Source organism: Vulpes vulpes, chromosome 7 (assembly GCF_048418805.1).
Source record: "Vulpes vulpes isolate BD-2025 chromosome 7, VulVul3, whole genome shotgun sequence".
Classification (NCBI taxonomy): domain Eukaryota; kingdom Metazoa; phylum Chordata; class Mammalia; order Carnivora; family Canidae; genus Vulpes; species Vulpes vulpes.
Window position 1 is genome coordinate 71774351 of NC_132786.1, and position 22500 is coordinate 71796850.

The 22500-nt window shown below is 50.4% G+C and overlaps 1 protein-coding gene across 2 annotated transcripts; it reads right to left on the reverse strand.

The window, feature by feature from the left end:
- Positions 1-22105, reverse strand: CPA5 (carboxypeptidase A5). Of its 2 annotated transcripts, XM_072764064.1 has the most exons (12): positions 22032-22105; positions 21477-21667; positions 20264-20345; positions 19084-19218; positions 9898-9996; positions 8947-9048; positions 7650-7751; positions 7198-7308; positions 6661-6751; positions 2957-3156; positions 2598-2682; positions 1-1859 (listed from the first exon to the last, which is right to left on the reverse strand). In XM_072764064.1, exons 2-12 carry the CDS (start codon positions 21590-21592, stop codon positions 1672-1674), a joined length of 1311 nt encoding a protein of 436 aa, XP_072620165.1. In that variant the 5' UTR covers positions 21593-21667; positions 22032-22105; the 3' UTR covers positions 1-1671. The 2 variants fall into 2 exon arrangements, with proteins under 2 accessions (XP_072620165.1, XP_025866617.1); XM_026010832.2 differs by lacking the exon at positions 22032-22105 and having other exon boundaries at positions 1533-1859; positions 21477-21688.
- Positions 22106-22500: the final 395 nt, after the last annotated feature.

Below are 22500 nucleotides of genomic sequence, written 5' to 3' on the forward strand. Positions count from 1 at the left end.
TGCAAAGGTATAACTTGCTTTATTTATCTATAGCTTATATGAATTCAGCCCATGGCCTTGTATTTCCACTAACAGAGAAAACTTGAGCTTGGAAATTCTAGCTTGTTCAAATCACTTCCAGCTCAAAAACAATTCCGCCTCTCTTGAGGAACTGCAGCCCAAACTGGCACACTCTCCTCCCCCGTTGTTGGCTCTGCCCCTGGAGGAGATCTGGGCTCTTCAGGTGTTCATTACCTCAGTGACTTCCTCAGGCATCCTCATGGCACAGCTGGTCGTAGGCACAGGTATCCCCTGGCCACTGTGCCACCATGGCAACTGACGGCATAGCCCCTGGGTTCAACCTTCTTGCCTCTACCCCAGACCTCCTCACCATGTCTTTGCTTAGCGCTCTCAACAGCTGTGCTGCTCGGATGTGCCCAGCAGTATGGGTACCCCCACAGGTACACTTTAATCACCTATCTAGACCCCTTACGTAGCCATCCTCAGTCTGCTGCTCAGCTGCCACACTGGACATGGGCCTTACTTATGAGAGTTTTGATCACTGCCGATCCCCGCCTTCCACTGAGTCGACCTCTGTCTTCTTTTACAGGTTGGGTAGAAAGGGAGACTTGTTCTTATTTCACCCTGCTTTCTTCCATATCCTATATGTGATTTATAGTAAAACCCTGTGCCATGTGTCCTCAGGGGCCAAATCACGGGTCCCACAATTCTTTTCTTTTGCAATAGAAACAACAAAAGTCTGGCCCTTGTGAATGAAAATCTTGTTTTCTGCCTCAGACTTACACAAACCCATGTGGCTTCTTCAGAGTACCTGCCTCCCCCTGAGGGCAGGACAAATAGGCCCACCATCCCTGCTCCCCAAAGGTGGAGGAAGACAAAAGCTATAAGGAGCTTCTGGATACAGTGGAGGGCACCTCATTTGTATCTCAAAATATCATTCCCTGCTCTCCTTTAAATAGAGTCCTTACTTAGTAAATGCCTGCCCTGGACTAACTGTTCGGTGCCTGACAACCATGGTGACTATGGGTAAAGGAGAAAGAGGATTCCTCTTCCTGGATGTGTGATGCTTTGCTGTGCTGCCCCTGACTGGCTGTGACTCTGCCCCCGAGACCAGGGGAGACTGGGAGGGTGCTCAGTCTTCCCTTAGAGGATGAATGGGATCTTCTAAATGGGAGCCACTGAAATGTGCCCCTGCCTGTCTACACAGTATGGGAAATGAAACAGGAAGTGGACGAAGTCGCCTGTCTGTACCCACCTATCCCTCGTGGTGCCAGAAACGCCACCACTGGAGACCCAATCCTTTTGATCAAACATTGTCCCCTCCAGGATCATCTTAGAGTGTAAACACCAAGGGGACAATGTGTCTATCAGCAGCTCCCGGAGACTGAGTTATCTGTTCTGGGCCTGGAGAACATTGCAGGAGGAAGAAATACGAGGTCTGCTAGCCCCCTCAGCCTCCTGAATTCCTGAGGTGTGAAGAGGCATTTCAACCTGCCCAAAGGCATCCGTGGCCAGCACCAGAGGCCGCCAAGCCTTTTCAAACTCGTATTTATTTGCTAAGGGGCCAGGGTAAGTGTGTGGGGAAGAGGATATACAACTTGGGCTTCAAGAGGAGCCTCTCAGGCCTGGGGGTAGGAAATGAACGCTCCCGCTCTGCCCTCAGTGCTGTTGCTAGTAGGGGTGATTCAGGGTGTGCTCCATGATTGTCCGAAGCGCCAGCCACGTCTCCTGGGCCGTGGGGATGATCTGAGAGGCCGGCAGCAGGAAGCCGTAGCGACCCGTGTCCCGGAGCTCGAAGGTGAAGGAGTACTTGATGCCATTGTCATAGGCCCAGTCGACAGTGATCCCGCTGGCCATGTCTGGATATAAAAGGGCAAAGAAATGCCCCCCAGAGGAAGAACAGGGTGTGGGCCTAAAGTGCAGAGGCATCCTGAGCAGAAACTAGCCCTGGGGGCAAACCCCAACCCACCCCAGACAACAACAAGCTTCTGGACCGAGCCTCAACCTGGGCCACACCCTGCCTACCCTCCCCAAATGAGGGCACCTCATTTGTATCTCAAAATATCATTCCCTTCTCTCCTTTAAATAGAGTCCTTACTTAGTAAATGCCTGCCCTGGACTAACTGTTCAGTGCCTGACAACCATGGTGACTATGGGTAAAGGAGAAAGAGGATTCCTCTTCCTGGATGTGTGATGCTTTGCTGTGCTGCCCCTGACTGGCTGTGACTCTGCCCCCGAGACCCTGCCTACCCTCCCCTTGCTCTGCCCCTGCCTACCCTCCCCTTGCTCTGCCCCTGGCCAAAAAGAAAGCTCCACAAGGCCCCCACACTGGAGATCTTCTCCTTCAAGGGACATCACAATAAGCCCGACACTGGGAGCTGGACATTAATGGATGCTGCAGAGAAATAGCTGCCGGTTTCTGGGTACCACTGCTCATCCCTCTATTCAGATGTGGAAACCAGCTCTGACCCAGCCTGGTTAGATCTCCGGCACTGCCCTGTGGCCAGCCAGCTCTGATGGTCAGCACAGAGCCTGTACCTCCTGACCCCAGGTGGGGGTGACACCTACAGCAGCAGCCAGGGGGGAGGCACACTCACAGAGGGTGGTGCTGATGCTGCCATAAATGTACTCGATCCCGTGGACTTGATACAGGGCCTGCACTGCGTCCTTGGCAAGATTGTACTGCGAGATTATGTCCAGAGGTGAGGCTGGGGCTCCCCACACTCCCACACCCTCACCAACTGCTGAGAAATAAGAACTTAGGAGTCCTGGAAGTTGAATGAGTCCATGAGCACAGTGGCTCCGGCATTGAATTTGACCACATGTGAGAACAACAAGCTCTCCCCCTCCTCCCTACCACACGGTCAACAGGCCCAGATCCTTGTTTCAGAGTGAGGGCCTGAACCTCTGGGGGTCTGCCTGATGCCTCCTCCAAACCCCAGGCAGCCAGTCTCACCAACTCCTTCTGGTTTGGAACAGGCTCCAGTGAGTGGCCATAAGGGTACATGAGCATCTGAGAGTAGCTGTGAATGGAGATCAGAGCCTTGATGTTCCCATGGGCAGTGATGAAGTCCACAATGGCAGCCACCTCCGGCTCTGACTGAGCAGAGGGCCCATGATAAGTCTCTGAGCAGGGGTTGTTATTAGAACCATTTCCTGGAAGAAAAAGAAAAGCACTCAGAGGATTCAAATTCCTGGGTTTGGGAAAGACTTAATGCTCACAAAATAGCCAGGTATTCTTCGAGTTTTCCCGGCCTCCTTTGCAGCTTGGTCGAGGCCATGTGACTGCTTCTGACCAAGGAGAATGTGAGCAGTAACGATGTGTCACTCTTCATTTGAGGATGTTAAGAGCAGGCATGACTTCCCCACAGTCTCTTCTGTCTCTATGGTTGGAAGCAAAAAACTCTAGGTGGAGGAATCTTTGGAAGAAAGCTGCCAAGGAAAGTTACCTACCCACACTGGACTTCATGTATGTGAAAAAAAAACTTTTACTGCATGGAGCCACTGAGATTTGGATGGGTATTTATCACTACTGCATCCTCTAGTCCAATACATCAGAGGAGTGCAGCCACACCATGATTCAGCAACTCTGTGGGCCTTGTAGAGAGCACCCTCGACTTGTCCTTTGCTTAAGTCTTGACCCATTCCATAGAAAAGGACTGCTTCAGTGGCTGCCTTCAGAGGAAATGCTAGGTCTCCACCCTTGGCTTCCTCTACGAGCGGCGACTCCTCTGAGCTGACCCTTCTCTGCTGACCGTTCACTGCCAGGCAGAAGGCTTGGGTCAGTTGAGTGCTCAGACTTAGTATCTGCTCAGGATTTGCCACAACCATGGCCCCAGGAGCAACATGGACTCGGGGCCAGAAAAAGAGCGAACAGATCCTCATAGCTGCTTGAGGCTGGCCTGAGAGCCACAGATGTAAAGAGCCTTTGACAATTCTCGGGGACCTCAGTTTAGGGACAGGAGCTGAGCTTCTATGTTGTTCACAAATTTAATGTGTTCCCATCTCCTAGATTCTTTGCTCTCCATCTCTTTTCTTCCTCTCACCCTCCTCTTCTGTCTTCTTCTCCTCCCCAAGGGCCATGTCATGGAGGGCTGGGCTGTGGGCTGGTCACGATTTGTGGGTTAGCAACACATTTGGAAAGAACCATCACAGTTTCTCCTCTCCCTCCTACTCCCTGAAATGACTGCACACAAGCCCGATGCAGAGGTCAGGGATCACCTCAACTTCTGAATCCTCTTGAGGATGCCAGAGCACCCACCCCAGACCCGCAAGGCAGCGCGTGGCCAGAGAGCTGGGGAGCTGGCCCAGGGACCGGTTGAGATGCTGCACTAGGGTTGCAGCAAACCAGTCCTCCCCGAGAGTGCAGGTAAGGGCAGCATGAGTGGGAGGGATGGTCTACAGATTACTCATTATGCAGCAATTAAATTAAGGCAATGATAAAACCATAAACAAAATCTTCCTGCCTGAGTCACCAACCCAGACACACACTATTTCTGTCCACCGGCAGGCCCAGAGGCAGTTCTGTCACCGGGCAGTGCATCCCTCCTTGGTCTGCAGGTCCCTCCTGGAGTGAGGACCCTGCTTAGAAGGGGATATGTGCCTGCAGGAAGCAAGGGTGAGGACCAGCCCCACAGGCTGGACAGTAGCCCTGTTTGTTGTGTCTGCCGGGAGCTTCTGCACCTGCTCCACTTGATGAATGACAAACAGCAACAGATGAGCAGAGCAGGGGAGGCTGAGAGCTTTGTCTGCGTTTGCAGCCCACGCATGGAGAGCGGTTCCCCTGCCAACAACCAGGTGGCTTTGCCCAAATATGGAGAAACACTTCAGGCCATTAGTTCTGGTTTGAGCTAAGCAGCATAAACTAATCTTCCCCTGACCAAATGGGAATTAGCTGCCTGCCTCTCTCTGACGTTCACAGTCCAAGTCCTCTGAGCCTGCCTGTGTCACAAGTACCTGCTAATGGATTCATTAGCTATTTATTTTTCCTCCTCTGAAAATGTAATTTGTAGCAAAGGGAAATCTCTGGAAGGACATGGTAAATTATTAAAAACAGTAATCTTTGGGTAGGGGGATTATGGGAGGTTTTAGTCCCCTCTGGGCTTTTTTCCCCCATATATTTTGTTGTTGTTGTTACATTGTGTATATACTGATTCCCCCACTCTACCCCCACCCCCACGGTGAAACACACACGTTTTTTTCTTTAAGAGATCATTTGCCTTTCCCTAGCTGGTCTATCTTGGGGGTCCACAGGTACTCGCTTCAACCAGTTCTGAGGGGCCCACGTGAATGCCCATATGAGGCAAGTGTCTGGTCATCTGGAGGTGAGAATGTCTGTTTTTACACAGCTGTGTTCCCTTGCACAAACAACAACACACACAGTGCCAGATTCTCAGACAACCCCCACATCACAAGCTAAGAGCCTCCCTCTGGATGCTTCAGATGCTCATTTTTCAATGAGAACAGACTGAAAGAAGCCAGATTTTCAAAGTGATGGGCAGATCTAGAATGTTCCATCTCATTAGTTTAGCCACACATCTCTGGATCTGCTTTTCAACAGCAATGGCACCTTCTCCTGCAGAGTCAAACTTTACGCAGTATAACAGGTGCTGCATCCAGAGCCTGAAGGCTGTACCCTTACAACCTGTCTTGGCTAGACCCAGTATCCCACCATCAAATGACTGCATTCCTCATGGTCTCTAGGCTTTCTGGAGGCCTCAGTTTCCCCATCTAGTTCCTAGGCCCCTGGCATGGTAAGGGAGATCATTGGGAAGAACACTCGAGGAACTTGGGAGGAAGCTGTCCACCTCTGCCCAGAACAACAGGACCCTGCAGATCTGCAGCAGCTCGTCAGCCCAGGATTAATTACAAAGCAACTGGGAAAACACAGACACATGCATACACAGCAGCCTCAAGTCAGTGTTGATGATAAGAAATTGGCTTATTCTATATTAAAATTATTGTTCTGGGGATCCCTGGGTGGCGCAGCGGTTTGGCGCCTGCCTTTGGCCCAGGGCACGATCCTGGGGACCCGGGATCGAGTCCCACGTCGGGCTCCCGGTGCATGGAGCCTGCTTCTCCCTCTGCCTGTGTCTCTGCCTCTCTCTCTCTCTCTGTGACTATCATAAATAAATAAAAAATTAAAAAAATTAAAAAAATAAATAAAATAAAAAAAAAATAAAACTATTGTTCTGCCTCCCCAAAGGGCAAATTTCTGGTCGTGGCTCTCAGGAAATGAGTTTGGAGGCATTTTCTTTTGGTGGACTCCCTATTAGGAAGGGCTAGAAAGATTCCGGGGGCCTATTTAAACTCTGAGTCCTGAACAACTAGCAAGACCATCTTGTACCTCTTGAAGGTACAACCTGAAGGCTATCTTCCATATTTAGGACTCCACCCTTGCAATTAGTTCCATGCAGGGAGCTGTTTCCCATGTTTCCCACCAAGCTGGAGCCTATGCATACATTTACCACACGTGGGCCACCTCTCCTGTATCACGTGGCCCATCCAAAGCACGTGCTTGCCTGTCCCCAGCCATGACTCACTTGCATTACCTAACTACACTGCCTCCCAAATTATGTGTCCACATAACGTGACTGTGGGAGATGTGCCAAGGATCAAGGCCTTTTCCAGCCCACCCCCAGGTCCAGCAGACTGCCATACCTCCAAAGCCCGACTTCCAGTTCCTGTTAAGATCCACACCAATGCAGAAGACTCCAGGTCGAGTAGACTTGTTCTTCCGCCACAGGCGGTTCTGAAAAAAACCCAGGGCAGCTGACATTCACCCCATTTCCCAAGGGCCGGAGCCTCTGACATCCTGTCCTAGGAAGGCGGGTCTGGTGGGACAGAGAAGGCAGAGGGGAAGGACTCTCTAGGGCAGGATGGGGCTGGCATAAGGCTGGGTCAGGACTGTGGATCAGTTCCTGGCTAAAGCCAGGATGTGGGGAGAGGCCTGCGGACAGGCACAGGTTGCCAACAGTGGTCTTCCCAGGCAGCAGGGCAAGGGTGGAAAGGCAAGAGCCAGAGCTGCAGGATCAGGGTTACCTGTCTGCCTTCGAGAGACCCTCCCTCCACCTGGAGCCCCTGAGGGGCCTGTCCCCAGGGAACCTCAGTCCAGCTTTCCAAAGCTGCAGTTACCTTTCCTGCATCCCCCTAGAGCTGACCCTGACCCCTGACCCTCTCCTTCCCAAATGCCCTCACCATGCTGTGGGTAAATGCAAACCCATCAGGGTTGGTGACAATCTCCATGAAGATGTCCATGGCATTCAGTATGTTTGTCAGGGTGCGGTCTTTGCCATATTCATTGACAATCTGCAAGCAAGGGCAGAGTGGGTACAGGCAGAGGGATGGTAGGCACTGCTGCGCTCTCCTCTAAGGCGGGTCAGGGCATTTGCACAGCCAGTGGCTGCAGGCAAGGGTGGCATCGGGCCATCAGATACATTCTTTGTGCAGAATTAAAGGCTTGGACAACTGGAAGGCAGAGGATAGATGTGGGCACTATGCTGCAAAAGGGCAGAGCACATGGCAGCTGTTCCAAAGGACAGGAGGGTAGAGAGCCCCTGAGTTTAAACAAGCATAATTTTTCAACTGGAGGCACCCTAAAATAGTCAAGTAGTCCCCACCCCTGCTCCACCCCCATCATTGGTGCTGACCTTCTTGGCTGTCCAGATGCCAGTGGCATGGGTGATCCACTCCCGGGAGTGGATTCCGGTGTCGATCCAGATGGCCCGGCGCTGAGAACCTCCAGTGCTGAACTGGGTAAAAGCACCAGGTCCCAAACAAGTTGGAACTGAGACAGCTTACAGGGCTGTCCCTGGGCTCCCAGAAGGAGGCCCCAGGTGTATCCTCACTGCCTGGGGTGGCCTTACGCACCCAAGAGGGGGACTGTGTGTGCAGGTACTTATGCACAAGTCCACCAAGTGCACATTTGTGGGACCCTGGTGACACAGTGGTACAAGTGCGCATGGAGAGCCCAGTGATCCAGCTAGAAGCATGAAGCTTCCCAGACTTGAAGGGTTTCTCAAACTTTAAAGGGCACATGAATCCCCCAGGATCTTACTAAAATGCAGATTCTCAGTCAGCAGGTCTGGAGAGGGGTCTGTGGTTGGGCATTTCTAACAAGCTCCTGGAGATGCCGCTGAGGCGCCAGGACCACACTTTGAGTAGAAAGGTCTTACACAACATTAAAGAGAGAACACCGACAGCCCCTGGGGGAAGGCAAAGCAGGGACTGGGGAGGTCAGTCCCAAGTGAGAGGTGGATGCTTGACCCTTTGGAAGAACCCTCCAGGGCATTGTTGAGAGCGACAGCACTTGTCTCTCTGAGAACTAGATGTCACATGCCCTGTGCAGTTCACACTCCTGAGTGCCCTTCAGGGCATATTCTAAGAATTGTTTCCCAGTTGGTTCCATGCTCCTACCTATCCTGCCTCATTCACGACCAAGGGCATCGCTGCTGTCAAGTTTGACCCAACTCTGTTTCCAGTGGCCCCTGTGAAGGGCTGAGGGTGTCTCCCCACAGACTCAGGCCTATCTTTGGGGCTGCCTGAGCCAGATGACCTCAGTCATTTGTAAATGAGGCCTCTATTTACCTCTCTTCCCATTTAACAGATGAAGAAACTGAGGGAACAGAGAGAATGCCAACTCCCCCACATTCACATCCCAAAGGCAATGTGACGACTGCCACCTTGCAGTTCCATCTCCTTAGCAACCCTCCCACCTACTTCCTGACCCAAGACACGCCAGGTCATCATACTGTCACCTGTCCGTATCTATGAGGGTGGGTCCCTGAATGTCACAACCCCAGAGCTGTGGGTCACCTCAGGGCAGGAGTATACACATCTTCTCTGTCCCTAAAACTCCCAGCCAGCCACGGCCCCACACAAGTTCAATCTTATGCCAGAAGCTCTCACTGTAGAGTCTAGTGGTCAACACTGCCAGCTTTTATTTACCTTCAGAACAAGAATGGACCGATTTTCAAAGCTGTGGCCAATCCGAATTTTTGAGACAATATCTGAATGCTCAGTTACAAAGTTGTCAATCCAGCTATATATCTGACAGGAATGAAGTTTATCGGACAGGCAGTTAGGCAGGGAGAGGCAAACACCAAGGGTCTCCCCCGCCCCAGGAACCCCCCTTCCCTCATCCCATCCTCCTGAATGCTTTCCCACCTCCCTTGAGGATCTAGAAGAGCCCAGATGGAGAAGTGCACAAATCAAAGATACCCACCAGGCCTAAGGCAATGGGCTGCTGTCAGCCTGGATTCACAGGCAACTCAGCACACGCAGAGCTAAGCCCTTGCACATACTCACCTGCTCAGTCCCCAGGGTCAGCCTGCAAGGCTCTCTTGGGGTGGAAGTCTCTCTTGCTTCCATTCTTTTGGCCCAGTCAGGCCATTTGACAGACCCCACAGATCCTGCAGTGCTTTTCAGTCTTCTCGGCCCTTTTAGACTCTAAGCCCTTTGAAGGCAGGGTTATTTGTCTCCGATACCAATAAATACTGACAGGCCATATTAATCCTCTCCCTTTCTCTTTCAGTGGATATAACTGAATTACCAAATATATGGGGGAAAATGGATCTTCTCTTATAGGCCATGTGAATCTGGGAGAATAATGATGATGGTAACATAGTGGACCATATCAATATTACCACGTCCTTTACATGAAAGTGGGACCCATGCTTTGAGTTTCTTTCTGGACTGGATGTGTCTATGTTCTCCTTTATAAACAAGTCACAATCAGTCATGCCCCCTCTAGCTGCCTGTAACTGTTATCAAGAATTCTCTACAACTCTGCTCTCTCTCCCACAGACCTCGGAGTCTTTCATGAGTCTCTGCCTGAGTCTGGAGACCCTGAGAGCCCAGAGGGATGATGGAGCCCAGAGTCTGACTGGGGAGACCTACCTCCTCCAGAGTGTGGTAAGAGGAGTAGCTGAAGCTACTGGTGCTGCGCTCCAACCGGCGGGACCTCGCCATGGCTTCTCTCTCCTTGTCCAGCAGCACCTAGGAGATAAGAGCACATACTGGAAAGGAAGGGGAGGACTAGGCCAGGCGTGCCTCCTTGGAGCCCTGCTTCAGCTGGCTGTGCACAAAGACAGCACCGACACAGGTGAATGAGCCACCAGAGTGTGAGCTGCACAACAGGAGGTGATACAGTTGCTGAGTGATTCCGTGTGGCAAGCCGATATTCACACCACCATTTCCCCAATGAGCACGGGGTGAGGAGTCCAGAGAGCTGTGTTCCACATCTGCCACCAACTTGCTGTGGAGACCTGGCCTTAGTTTCATCAGCATGAACATTAGGACAGTAATACCTGCCCTGCCCATCTCATAGGACACAATGTAACGGTGGATATGAAAATGTCTTAGAAAAGTGCTCATGATCTATTGCCAACATTGCTTTTGCCCTCTCAGAACACTGCTGATTCAAGCCCCAAGCTAATTCATGCACACTGGCCCCCCTAGAGGAGCAGAGGGCTCCCCTGACCTGTAACATCCACTCTACCCACAGAGAGTAGCCTAAACGATTGATGTCCAGACCATTTGTAAAGCCAGCTATGAACTAAGCTGCTCCAAATAATTATGGGATTAATGTGTCAACAGTGTTTTACTCACCATCTTAATGGCCTCTTAAACACAAGTATAAGTGAGCCAAAAGCAATGTCCTTATTGCTGTCCTTATTGGTATTATCTGAGGTTGGTACCCAGTCTTCATGGGATACTTCCCACTGACCATAGGGAGGGCATATAGTTGGATTGGGTTGCTCTTCCACATCATTCTGGGATACTTTTCCCAGCTTGGGAATCAGTGAGGTAGGCAGGTGCCCTTCACCCAAGCCCATACCCTTACATTTGCACCCAGGGATAGAGACATCTCAGGATTCTGTGCTGACTTGCAGCATGGGAAGTACCTGGGCCCCTCTACTACAAAGGGTGAAGAGTTACCCTGGTTTGAGGTCTGGACACAGTCAGTTTTGATAATGCCTTGCTTCAGGCCAGAGCATTCTTTTTGTTTACCAGGCATCCTTCTCCTCATTATCTCTGTTGATCTGGTCAGATGACCAAATAACAGGCCAGGAATTAACTATTCATGTTTTAGAGATAAACCAGATTGGAGAGTTGAAGGGATTCAATGGCAAAGCCAACAAGGAGCAGGGGTGAGATAAGAACGCAGATACCCCAGTCCTAGCCTTGGGTCCCTTAGGGCTGGCTAGCTATCAAAACCAAAGGCTAGGGATGCCAGGGTGGCGCAGCGGTTTAGCGCCTGCCTTTGGCCCAGGGCGCGATCCTGGAGACCCGGGATCAAGTCCCACGTCGGGCTCCCGGTGCATGGAGCCTGCTTCTCCCTCTGCCTATGTCTCTGCCTCTCTCTCTCTCTCTGTGTGTGACTATCATAAATAAATAAAAATTAAAAAAAAACCCAAAGGCTAATAAGAATAATAAACACATACTTAGAATATACATGATAAACATATATATGCATGCGCAAAAATAGATACACATATCTACAGGTATTTACAGTTGATCTTTGAACAATGAGAGGTTTAGGTGCACTGACCCTTATGCTGTTGAAAATCCACATATAACTTTTGACTCCCCAAAACTTAACTACTAATAGCCTGTTGCTGACCAGAAAACTTACCAGTAACATAAACAATTAACATATATTTTGTATGTTATAGGTATTATACACTATATTCTTACAATAAAACAAGCTAGAAAAAAAAGAAAATGATATTACGAAAATCATAAGGAGGGGCGCCCGGTGGCTCAGTCAGTTTAACATCCAACTCTTGATTTCGACTCAGGCCATGATCTCAGAGTTGTGAGACTGAGCCTGGCATTGGGCTCCATGCCCAGCGTGGAGTCTGCTTAAGATATTCTCTCTCCCTCTGCCTCTGCTTGGCTCTATCTCTCAAATAAATAAAATCTTTTTTAAAAAATAGAAAATCATAAGGAAAAGAAAATACATTTATAGTATTGTACTGTTTTTATAAAAAAAACAAACATGTATATTCACACAGTTCAAACCCATGCTGTTCAAGGGTCAACTGTATTCTTATCTGTGTGTGTATGTGTATATGTGTCTACATACAGAGAGAGCAAGCAAATGTGTAAAATGTTAACAACAGGTAAAAAAAAGTCCATCATACTACTGTTGCAATTAAAAAGTGTTTTAAAATAATGAAGAAGCAATACCCCGAGCATTGGAAAACATGACACTAAAATGTCAAAAAAGACCAAAATGTAAACAATGTCTGTTGGAATGGAAAGATTATGATAATTTTAAGCAATTTGAAAATTTTTTCTGTTTTTACATTTTGGCAACATGCTTATACTAAAACAAGTATAATCTTCTAAATGAATAAATAATACTAAAGCAAAAATAAAAAACCCTAGTGGCAAAAATAAAGTAGAAGCCATGGAATTCTCAGTGTTGGCAGGGCCGGAAGAGGGGTACCCACCATCATCCCTGCAGTGATCAGTGACCACTCACCCTGCCGCCCCAGTCAGCTTGCTCACAACCCTCAAGTGCCCAGATTTAAAAATGGAACTGGAGATCAAGTTCTTGGGCCTCATTTTCTTTTCTTTTGGAGCACCCAGTGCACCTTAGGCAATTGTGATTGCAATGTTTTCTGCCCTAACTGGCTGGGCTGGGGACATTCTTACTTGGGCAAAGCTGGCATTGCTGGTTGAGTGAGGGAAGACTGGACGAGCTTTGATCCTTGTTGGCACAAGCACCACCCCAGGAAGTTCTAACAAAAGGGACTTGTCTTCTCCCAGGAAACCAACGGAAATCTCAGCAGCCTACCATGACCAATGCATGCCCATCACTCTGGGCCGGGTGCAACCAGCTGTGGCGAGCAGCTGCAGGGGAGCAAGCAGGCTGGGTTAGTGGCCCCCAGAAGTGCCACTCTGGCCCCACCTGAATGAAGGGCCCCTATGTCCGACTTCCCAGGGATCCTGAGGCAGTGGGTAAAGGTGGAAGACCGGACCAGAGGACCCAACTCTTCCCACACACCTCAGGGACACCCACAAGAACACAGCTCCCGTGAGACTGTTCTTTGTTCCACAGAATAGCTTGGGGGCAAATGGGAAATCGGCACCACACCGCAAATCACTTTCCAAACACCCTCACAGGCTTGTGAATGGATCTGACACCCGCTTACAAATTGGGAATGCTCGGGCCTCACAGCTGGGCCCCAATTCCAAGAACACTAATCCACCCTGGCCTGAAAAAGACACAGATGTTTGCTCCCTTCACGGGCTGAGGGAAGGAGATGGGAGAACTAAGAATGCGGTCTTGCCACAGGCTCGGGAAGCCTAATTACAGCCCTGTCAAGGCTTCTCAGAGGAAAAAAGAAACAACTCCGAAGTCAGCCATTTGCCTCCCTGGAAGCCATAACCTGACAAGGAAAGTAATACCTTGGTGTGAATTAATTTATGACAGGGGTGAGGAAGGCCGGGAACACAGAGCAAAGAAGAGCACCTCCAGGATAGAGGGGAGGGCATGAGGACCGAGCAAGGTGCCCCGGGGAGGTGACACTGGTGCCTGAAGGGAATGGGCAGCTGAGCTCCAACCACACCCGGGAAATGGGCCCCACTCCAGGTAACAGCGGACGGGGAGCATCTCAGCAACCCCCAACCCCACCCCTCACCCACCCCCTGCTCTGGGACAACAGCATCACCTCTGCTCATATGTCCCTGGCCTTCTTTTCCAGGCCTGACATTTGCAGTAGCAGCTGCCTGGCGGGCAGCAACTGCCGTCCACGCTTCCATGCTGGTGGCTACATACAGATCTGGGGTTTTTGGAATGGACCCCCTCAGAGATCAAGGCTGAAGGGTGACTCCACTGCCCAGGAGGCAAAGTTAAAACCACCCACACCAACAATAATGGCAGCTGCTGAGGAAGCAGATGGGCACAAGAGCAGCAAGTGCAGGGCCTGTAGCCAGGCTGCCTCAGGTTGAATCCTGATGCCATCACTAACGGGCAAGTCACTAATCTCTTGGTGCCTCGGTTTACCAGAGTGCTCATCTCTCTGTGCCTTCCTAAAGTTATCACATGTACACATTCTTTAAAGTGCTCTTGTGAGGATTAGAACGGTTAGTAAGTGTAAAATGCTTGACACCATGCCTGGCATGTAGCTATGATGATGAGGAGGAGGAGGATGGCAGGGCAAACAGTAATTCCTGGGGTAACTCCAGGACTCTGCGATGGAACAGTCATGACCAGGCATGAGCCGAAAACCTGGATTCCTCCAGAGAGAAGTGGTATCTGAAGGACCTGGATGGCAGACGGCGCCCTTTAATGGTCTGTTGAGGGTGTCGATCAGCAGCTGGCCACCTCCCAGAACCAACAAAAGGGCCAGCCCTTCTCTCTCTGTTCCCCCTTGGTGCAGGGGGACTTTGCCTCTCCCTCGGATCCTTGCCCATAACTGCTCCCTCCCTCCCTTGCCTTCTCCCACTCATCCCTGCCTGGCCTCCTCTCCTTTTAAGAGATGCCGTCCAACCCCACCCCAGCCACCATCATGACCACTTTTTAATCTCTTCTTTTCAGTGAATGAGTGTTGAGCACACATTGGGTACTAATTATGTGACAGGCAACGAAACAAGATTGCCTGCCTTCATGGAGCTTACAGTCTGGCAGGGTAGACAGACAATAGACATCATAATGACATAAATTAGATGGGATATTAGAAGGTAGTAAGTGTCAAGGAGAAAAGTGATGCAGTGAAAGGAGGGAAGGAATTGGAGAATGTAGGAGAAGAAGGGTACAGTTTAAAATAAGGTGAAAAGGTGATCTGTGAATAGGTTTTGAAAGCAGTGAGGGACTAAGTCACACAGATATCTGCAGAAACAGCATTCCAGTCATAAGGACCAGGAAGTACAAAGGCCCTAAGGTATGAATCTAGTCAAGGGCCTTGATGCAGGAATGGATCAGGCAAGTTCAAGAAACCTTAAGGAGTTGCAAGTGTCTGGAGCAGAGTGAGCGAGGGGAGAGCAGTCAGTGGTGTGGGGGTGGGGCAAAGATCATGTGGCACCTAACAGCCATTTTAAGGCTTTTACTCTGAATTGGGAAGTCATTGAGGGTTTTAGGCAGAGAAGTGATATAATATATAATACTAATAATTGCAAAGGACCCCTCTGAATGATGTTTTAAGGCTAGGTAACAAGGAGGCAAGGGTGGTGCTGGGAAGAGCAGTTCAAAACTCTTGGAATAATCCAGGTGTGGAACTGATGGTGATCTGGCCCAGGGTGGCAGCACAGAATAGTAAGATACCAAAGGGAGAGCTGATGGGGATTTGCTGATGAACTGAACGTGGGATGTGAGAAAGGAGTCAAGGATGACGCCAGGCTTCTTGTCTGAGTGACCAGAAGAATGGCATTGCCATTTCCTGAGATGGAGAAGGCTGTGGAGAAGCAGGCTGGGGGTGGGGGTACTCAGTTTGAAACAGTGAAGTTTGAGATGTCCATTAGGCAGGCAGGAGGTGATATGGAGAAGGTGGTAGGATATAGGTGCGGGGCTGCAGTTCAGGTCAGATGTGGGAGTCTGGCTGGAGTTATAAGTATGAGAATATTCAGGGGGCTGAAGGTTTTCAACACCATGATCTTGGACAAAGGGATAGAGGAGAGGTCAAAGGACAGAGGTGGGAAACAGGAAAACAACATGCAAGGAGCAGCCAGTAAGATGGGATAACTCCAGAGAGTGCAGCATTCTGGAGGCCAAGACAGGACATATTTCAAAAGAGGAGAAAGTGACCAGTTGTGCTGAAAAGTGAAGGAACAATGGGAACTCAAAGTTGACCACTGAGTTGGATCTAGGAGCTGTGGGTGATGACATCAAGGACTGTTTCGCTGATGTGAGGGATGGACAGTCCACCCAAAGTGAGGGATGAAGATGACAGGTATAGTCCACCTTTTCAGGGGTTTTGCTATATGGGGAACCAGAGAAATGGTGTGATGGCTGGAGGTGAGGGGAAGGGATCAAGAGTGGATTTTTTCAGGGCAAGAGAAATAACTCTATATCTGTATGCTAATGAGAATGATATGGTAAGGGAAGGGGGGGGAATTGGCAAAGGAATATTTACACTAAATTGTGTTTTGCTCTCGATGCTCAGAGCTTGGTGGTTTTTGTTTTCTCCTTTGTGCTTTCCCCTATTTTCCAAATTATCTAACATGAATATTTATTAATTTTGTAATCAGAAAAAAGCCATTAAAATCCACAGAGCTGATTGCTCAAGTGAAGCTTTTCCATGGTGACTCATCCTAGAGAAAAAGAAAGAAGAAAGAAAGAAAGAAAGAAAGAAAGAAAGAAAGAAAGAAAGAAAGAAAAGAAAGAAACCACACCAAAACCAAAGGGCTGAGAAAAGGGGGAGGTGAAGAAAAATTAAATGCAAATAGAGCTCTCTCTGAATCAGATAATTTCTTGCCTGGCCCTCTGCAATTTCCTCAGCACCCTCCTGCCTGTCAGTCTCTCCCTGCTCCTGTCCCTAACTCAACATTGTCATTGTCAGAGGGATTTTTCTTAAATGCAAATCTGATCATGTCAGAGCCCTCCGATGGCTCCCCTACGATTTCTGGGATCAAATCTCGACCTCTTCACCCAGCAGAGGATGCCCTTTGTGATCTGGTCGGGCCATCGCCAATCGGGGGCCCCCTTCCCCTCCAGGTCCCCCCTCGCCTGCTCTTCAGCCGCACTGCGCCCGCCGCCGTAATTACTGCCTTCTGAGAGCCGCGACGTGCAGTGCCTCTTGTCCTCGCTCCCATAGCAACCTGCTGCACTCCATCAGCACACTCATCCACTCCATTGTAATCACTGATTTACTCCTCTCCGCTCCCCACCCCCACCCCCACCCCGCCCGGGCTCCTGGGTACAGGACCAGAGTTCTTCTCTTTATATTGCCTGCCCCTTGCACACAGTAGGCATCTCGGCATCAGTGAGTGGACTGAAGGAACCCATCTCTTCTACCTTAAGCAGCCTCCTGATCACAACTTGGGGGCGGGGGTGGAGGCTGGGGTACCCTTTCCTTCCTCAAAAATCTCTGGTGCCTCTGGCCAAAGCCAAAGCCTGCATCGAGGTTTTTCCAGCTCCCTCTCAGCCTGGTGGTACTGTCCAGCAAACACATCCTTACTTCTCTCCTTTTCTTGCATCCATTCATTCATCTAACATTTATTAAGCCCCAAATGAGTGGCAGGTGCTATAGTAGGTGCTAGGGTTTCAGCCCCTAAAGATAGAGAAGGGCTCGGGAGAGGGGGCTCTGGAGACAAAGACCAACATAATAGCAAGTTCTCTGTCTGGGCATGCTCTTTCTGAACCTGCCAATAGAGTAATTGTCGAGACAGTTGAGCGCCCACCGAGCAAGAGACACTATGCCAAATACTGCGGGCTGAGAAGGTCCGGAAGATTCAGAAGAAATTTGGCCTGTGCGTCAATAACTGAAAATAAGGCGGGACGCCAACCACCTGAGTGGTGCAAAGCCTTCCCCTCCTGTTATTGCCTCTGAGCTTTTCTCCTCCTGGACATCCTCCCCCTCATCACCACAAATCAACTCCACACAGCAGCCTCCCCCACCCCCAGCTCCCTCTAAGCCAAAATGGGATCTTAAGTTTGACAATTGGAGCTTGATGCAGTGCAGACAGAGCCAGTCTGTGGTGAAAACCCTGCCTGGTGGAGGGCTGAGAGTCCAAGGCATCTTCCTGAGAGGGAATATAAAGCGCCCCCCCTGCCAACCAGAGAGGGATTCCAGGCCAGGGGTCACAGGAGAGGACAGGCTGAGGAGAATGAGGACGACAGCTCTGGAAGAGCCGGGGGCAGGCTCAGAGGTGCCTCTGGAGCCATTCCTGATGCGTGGAAATCAACAGGAAATTTTGAGAGACCTCTTCATATCTGTTTGCCAAATGCTGTGGGGTTTCCAGGGCACGGCAGAAGTAGGGAAATGCAAACTTCAAAATTTAGGCTTGGGCTAAAAATGAGAATTGAGTGCTCTTTCTTTTGATGCGGTACCCTGTCTTGTCTGCGGGAGTCTCCCCCATTTTGGTTTGTGGGGGATTAATTAGAGAAAGAGCCTACCCCTCCATGTTGAGTGGCAAACACATAAGGTCTTTGAATGGACCGAAGGGGCCCAGCCCTGTGCTCGTATGGGAAGGGAATGCTCCTAACGTGTTGATCCCTTGGCATGTGGTGTCAAGTGTGTGTGCTCAGGGAGACTGTTCCCACACTCGGAGCCCTCAGAGATTAGTTGCAGCACAGCGTGGCTGGAGAGGAAGCGATGTGGATATGAAGCTATAGGTGCACAACAGCATGTGCAGAGGGGTGCAGCCAGAGAGGCCTAACCAGCATACTCTGCCCACAAGGACAGCTTTAAGAAGGAGGCTCCTTGGGATAGCCTTGAAGACAGAACAATGGAAATAAAATTTTATGATGTTCAGAAAAGACTGGAAGGGGCAATGATGAGTGGGGGTGGGGAGGTTGGCATGGCCTGGAGGAAGGCTCCCTCTGCCCTACCTGAGGGCGGGTTGGCAGTCACCTCTCCCAAAGTCATTCCCCTGGGAGCATCCTGCACAGGAGAGGTACCCAGTACTGAGAGCCTCATGGTATTGATGTTGGGAGGGAAACCACAGCAGGCTCACACTCAGCTTCTTTCATCTCTGCCCACTTCTCTGGAGTGAAGGAGCTCTCTGGTATTGGATGGCTAAGACATGGCAAGGACATGATGGTCAGAAAAGCCAAGATAGTTGTCCACAGCTGCCTTCCCCTCATGCCTAGGAAAGACCTGAGCTACTTCCTCTGTCTCCCTCCTCCCCACACTCCTCCGTTGCTGTGAGCTGCAAATCCCTCCCCAAGAGGACTCGCCCACAGTGGCTGCCATCACCACACTAGTCCCCCCATGGACTCTGTCCTAGACTTAAATAATATTCTCTGGGAAGTGTAAGGTTTCATTCCTTCCACAGCTGGTTCACAAGAATGCAGATGGAACCCCAGAAACAAGATGCCTGTTGGCTCTGGTTTGTTTTCCTCCATGTTAGGCCCAAACCAGCAAGGCATGTGGAAGGTGAGTCCCTTACTGTGGCACTGGGGCAGGACCTCACCTGGATGTCCTTTATCATGATGCTATAAGCAAGGCCATGAGACTCCAGGAAAGCTTTGATGTCTTTCAGTGCAGAGAAAGGAACTCTCATATCCACAGGGAGGCTGGGCCTGGCCGGGCCACGCCAGAAGTCCACCTTGGTCACAAAGGGAAGGAAAATAGACACGTTGACCACACTTCCTCCCGATCCTGTAGGCATCTTAGGTAGCCAGGTGGTCTTCTTCTCTTACACAGTTAAAAGGGCCCCAGTTTCGAAATGAAAACCCTAATGCCAAGCAGGAAAACAGAGGCAAACAAACAAAATCCCCAAACTGAGTTTCCCTCTGTAATTCCAAGTACCTTTATCTCTCAGCCTCAACCCACACACTGCAACTTCACTTGGACTCCTAAAGCCCTAAATGGTTGCTAAAAGCAAGCCAGCTCATCATATAGGGCATTAACATGGACAAGAACCGTGGTCAGAAGAGGGAGGCACCACTGCCCTCAAACCCTGGACAGGCATGAGGAACCCAATCCGGATTCCCACGTCATCCAAATGCAACGTCTGTTTTCCAATTTGTACAATGGAGAGCACTGTTATAAAGTGTTATGAGTCCCGGTAGATAGGGGTACTCAAACAAATCACGACAAGAGCTTTGGGCCACCTCCAGAAATATCTGGTTGTCTCAACAGTCCTCAAACGAAACCCTTCTATTATAACAGTTGAAGAAAATGTTTTCCATTGTGGAATACTTGCAGAGGACAAATGTTCTCGGAAACAAATGCTCAGCCTGACAGGGACAAACCCAAATAAAACACAGGTTTGCCAAGCTAAGCTATTTCAGTTGGGAAACAGATGTGTCCAGTCTGCACACTGCATGGCATCCCACCCGGAGACATATGTACTTCCTGTGTGGCTTCAGGGCATTCCAGTCACTTGTGAGGTAGCCTCTGACAGGGTCTGTAATAGCCCCCCATCTAGGACAGAGGAGAAAGCCAAGAAGGGCCACCCAACTTTCTGGGCAGAGTGTTCCCAATCTTTCCTGTAGAAGAGCCACATTTGATTTTCCACAGCGTTGTGATATTTGGCAGAGCTATCAGGGCAGGCAGGCTGGGGGTGGGGGGAGCAGGACAGGGGGCAGAAGGTGCGAGCCACTATAAGAGAATGTACAATGTGTTCCCCAGCCCTAAGGAGTCCGTACCTTCTGGGGCTTCAGGCCCTCCAGATCCCTGAGAACTGAAAGCTGCTTCTCATTTTTAGCCAAGACTCGAAGAACCTGGTCTCTGGAAGGACACAGGGAGGGCAGAAGGAGCTGTGGAGAGAGCTTCCTCGAAGGCTGGACTGCTGGAAGGAGGCTGAGTGAGAAGATACCAGGCCGAGGGCACCTGGCAGGAAGGCTGGGAGGCTAGAGAACTCTGAGCAGGACACATTGCTCTGGGAAGCACACAATCCTTCGGCCTGGGAGAGGGGCTGCTCCGGCCCAAGGACAGACCACCTAAGGGACTAGATGAACCCAGCACCAAGATGGGGGAGGAAGTACAGAAAAGGAATAGGGGGAATGGACAAGGGCTGGAGAACAAAAGGAATGAAGGGGTGAAAGGAAGGAATAGATACAGTGTCAGGGGAGACCAACAGAGGCCCCAAGTGCTCTTCATACAAGGGCTGGAACCACAGTCTGTCTAAATCCTGTGCCCTCTCCAGCCTTCTCTCAAGAGCTTGAGGACACAGAAGGGGAGCTCAGTCTCGCGTGACCTTAGGGAGGAAGCCGAGCCCCTTCCCATCCCACTGGAGTGGCTGTGAGGCTGTGCAATTCAGCAGCCTGTCTGTGACATCCTGGCTCTGCTGCCCAGATGGCACCAGCTCCCTCCCTGGCTGGTTCTGGTATCGGGAAGAATGAAGCCCCTCTCTAATCACCATGATGGAGACACCATGGAATAGTGATCTCGGAAGGCTGAGAAACATGTTCCTAGAGGGCCTGAGTGGAAGATGCTTACTGTTATTCACAGGAGGACAATACTGCATCCCTATGGCAGGGACATACAGTCTTCTGGTGGTTACTTACTTCTTTAAGAATCAGGAAAGTTATAAACCTCTCCCCCAGAAAGAAAAGTAGATATGCAAACTATCTTACATATAATCAAGAATCGGGGGATTCTTGGAGCCCTGAAACTTCCCCTTGGGTCGCAGATTAAGAACTCATGTGGTGAGGGACAATGATATAGCTGCTTGTCCCGCCCTTGAGCATGAGCATGGGAGATTGAGGACCTGAATGGGAACTGAGGTCCCGATTCCCTCCACTTTGGCCAGGTCCCAGTAGGATAGACACCTCCCTCCCCTCCACACACACCTGGTCCCCAAACTCTCGACAGTCTTCCCCCGCCCCCCCCCCCCTCAGTTAAGGAGCAGCCACTCACCCTGTGAAATTCATTTGGCCCGAAGCTGCTACCATAATAAAACTGGAGACCAGGAGTGTCCACCTGTCCACAGGAGATGGGCCAGGGCACACACCTCCTCCAGGGGTACCCTGCATGCTTCTTCCTTCAGGTGAGCTTCAGGGGCTTTCCTCGCGTCCAGGCATGGTGGAGGCCTCAAGACAACGCAGCACCTAAAGGCAGGCAGGCCTGGCCTGAGAACGGGTGTTAGGCTTTCTCTGGGGAGACCTGGAGTGTGACTCCCACACCCAGGGCCTGGGGGAAGCTAGGGCCACCCCTCCTCACTGCTAGGCAAATCCCCGCCTGGGAAGAGGAAAGAGGGAAAGAGGAAGACGAGGCTCTTAGCTGTCTTTCCTCCTGGAGGATTGCTGGGCCAGCCTCTGGTAAACATCAAATCCTCCATCTAGGCAGAAAGATGAGAACAGCTAGAAGCCCAAGGAAACCACTCCTCTCTTCCTTCCTCATTGAACTCTCTTCCTATACTCTCCTTCTCCCTCCCCATCCACTCACACTTCCCCTGGGCCATGTCCTCCTTACACATAAGGGTGCGGATGCCACTGCCACCAAAAGAAAGAACACTAGGTTTAGAGACAGACCGCGTGCTCACTTCCTGTCTGAAAGACCGAGGGCAAGGGCCCTAATCTCTCTAAATCTCAGTTTACTCATCAGTAAAATGGGGTTAATAATACCTCCCCTCCCTGCCTCACAGGGGTTTGGGGCGGGGGTAGGGTGGGGGGCTGGGTATTAGGTGAGACAACTTGGGTGAACTGGCTTGGTCAAGCCTGTAAAAACAGAATGTATTATTATTTCACAGCATTAACTCTTAGTCACAGCTGCTTCTTAGACCAGGATTCCAGTTGTAGGGGAGGGGGGAGGGGGACAGGAGGGAACAGAGAAGGGAACCGAGGAAATAGATCTATAGCATGAGAAGGAATTCAGTGAAGACTCCTTTCCTCTATCTTCAGCTGGTCGCCATCAGGCTGGCACAGGTAGCGCATCCTCTGCT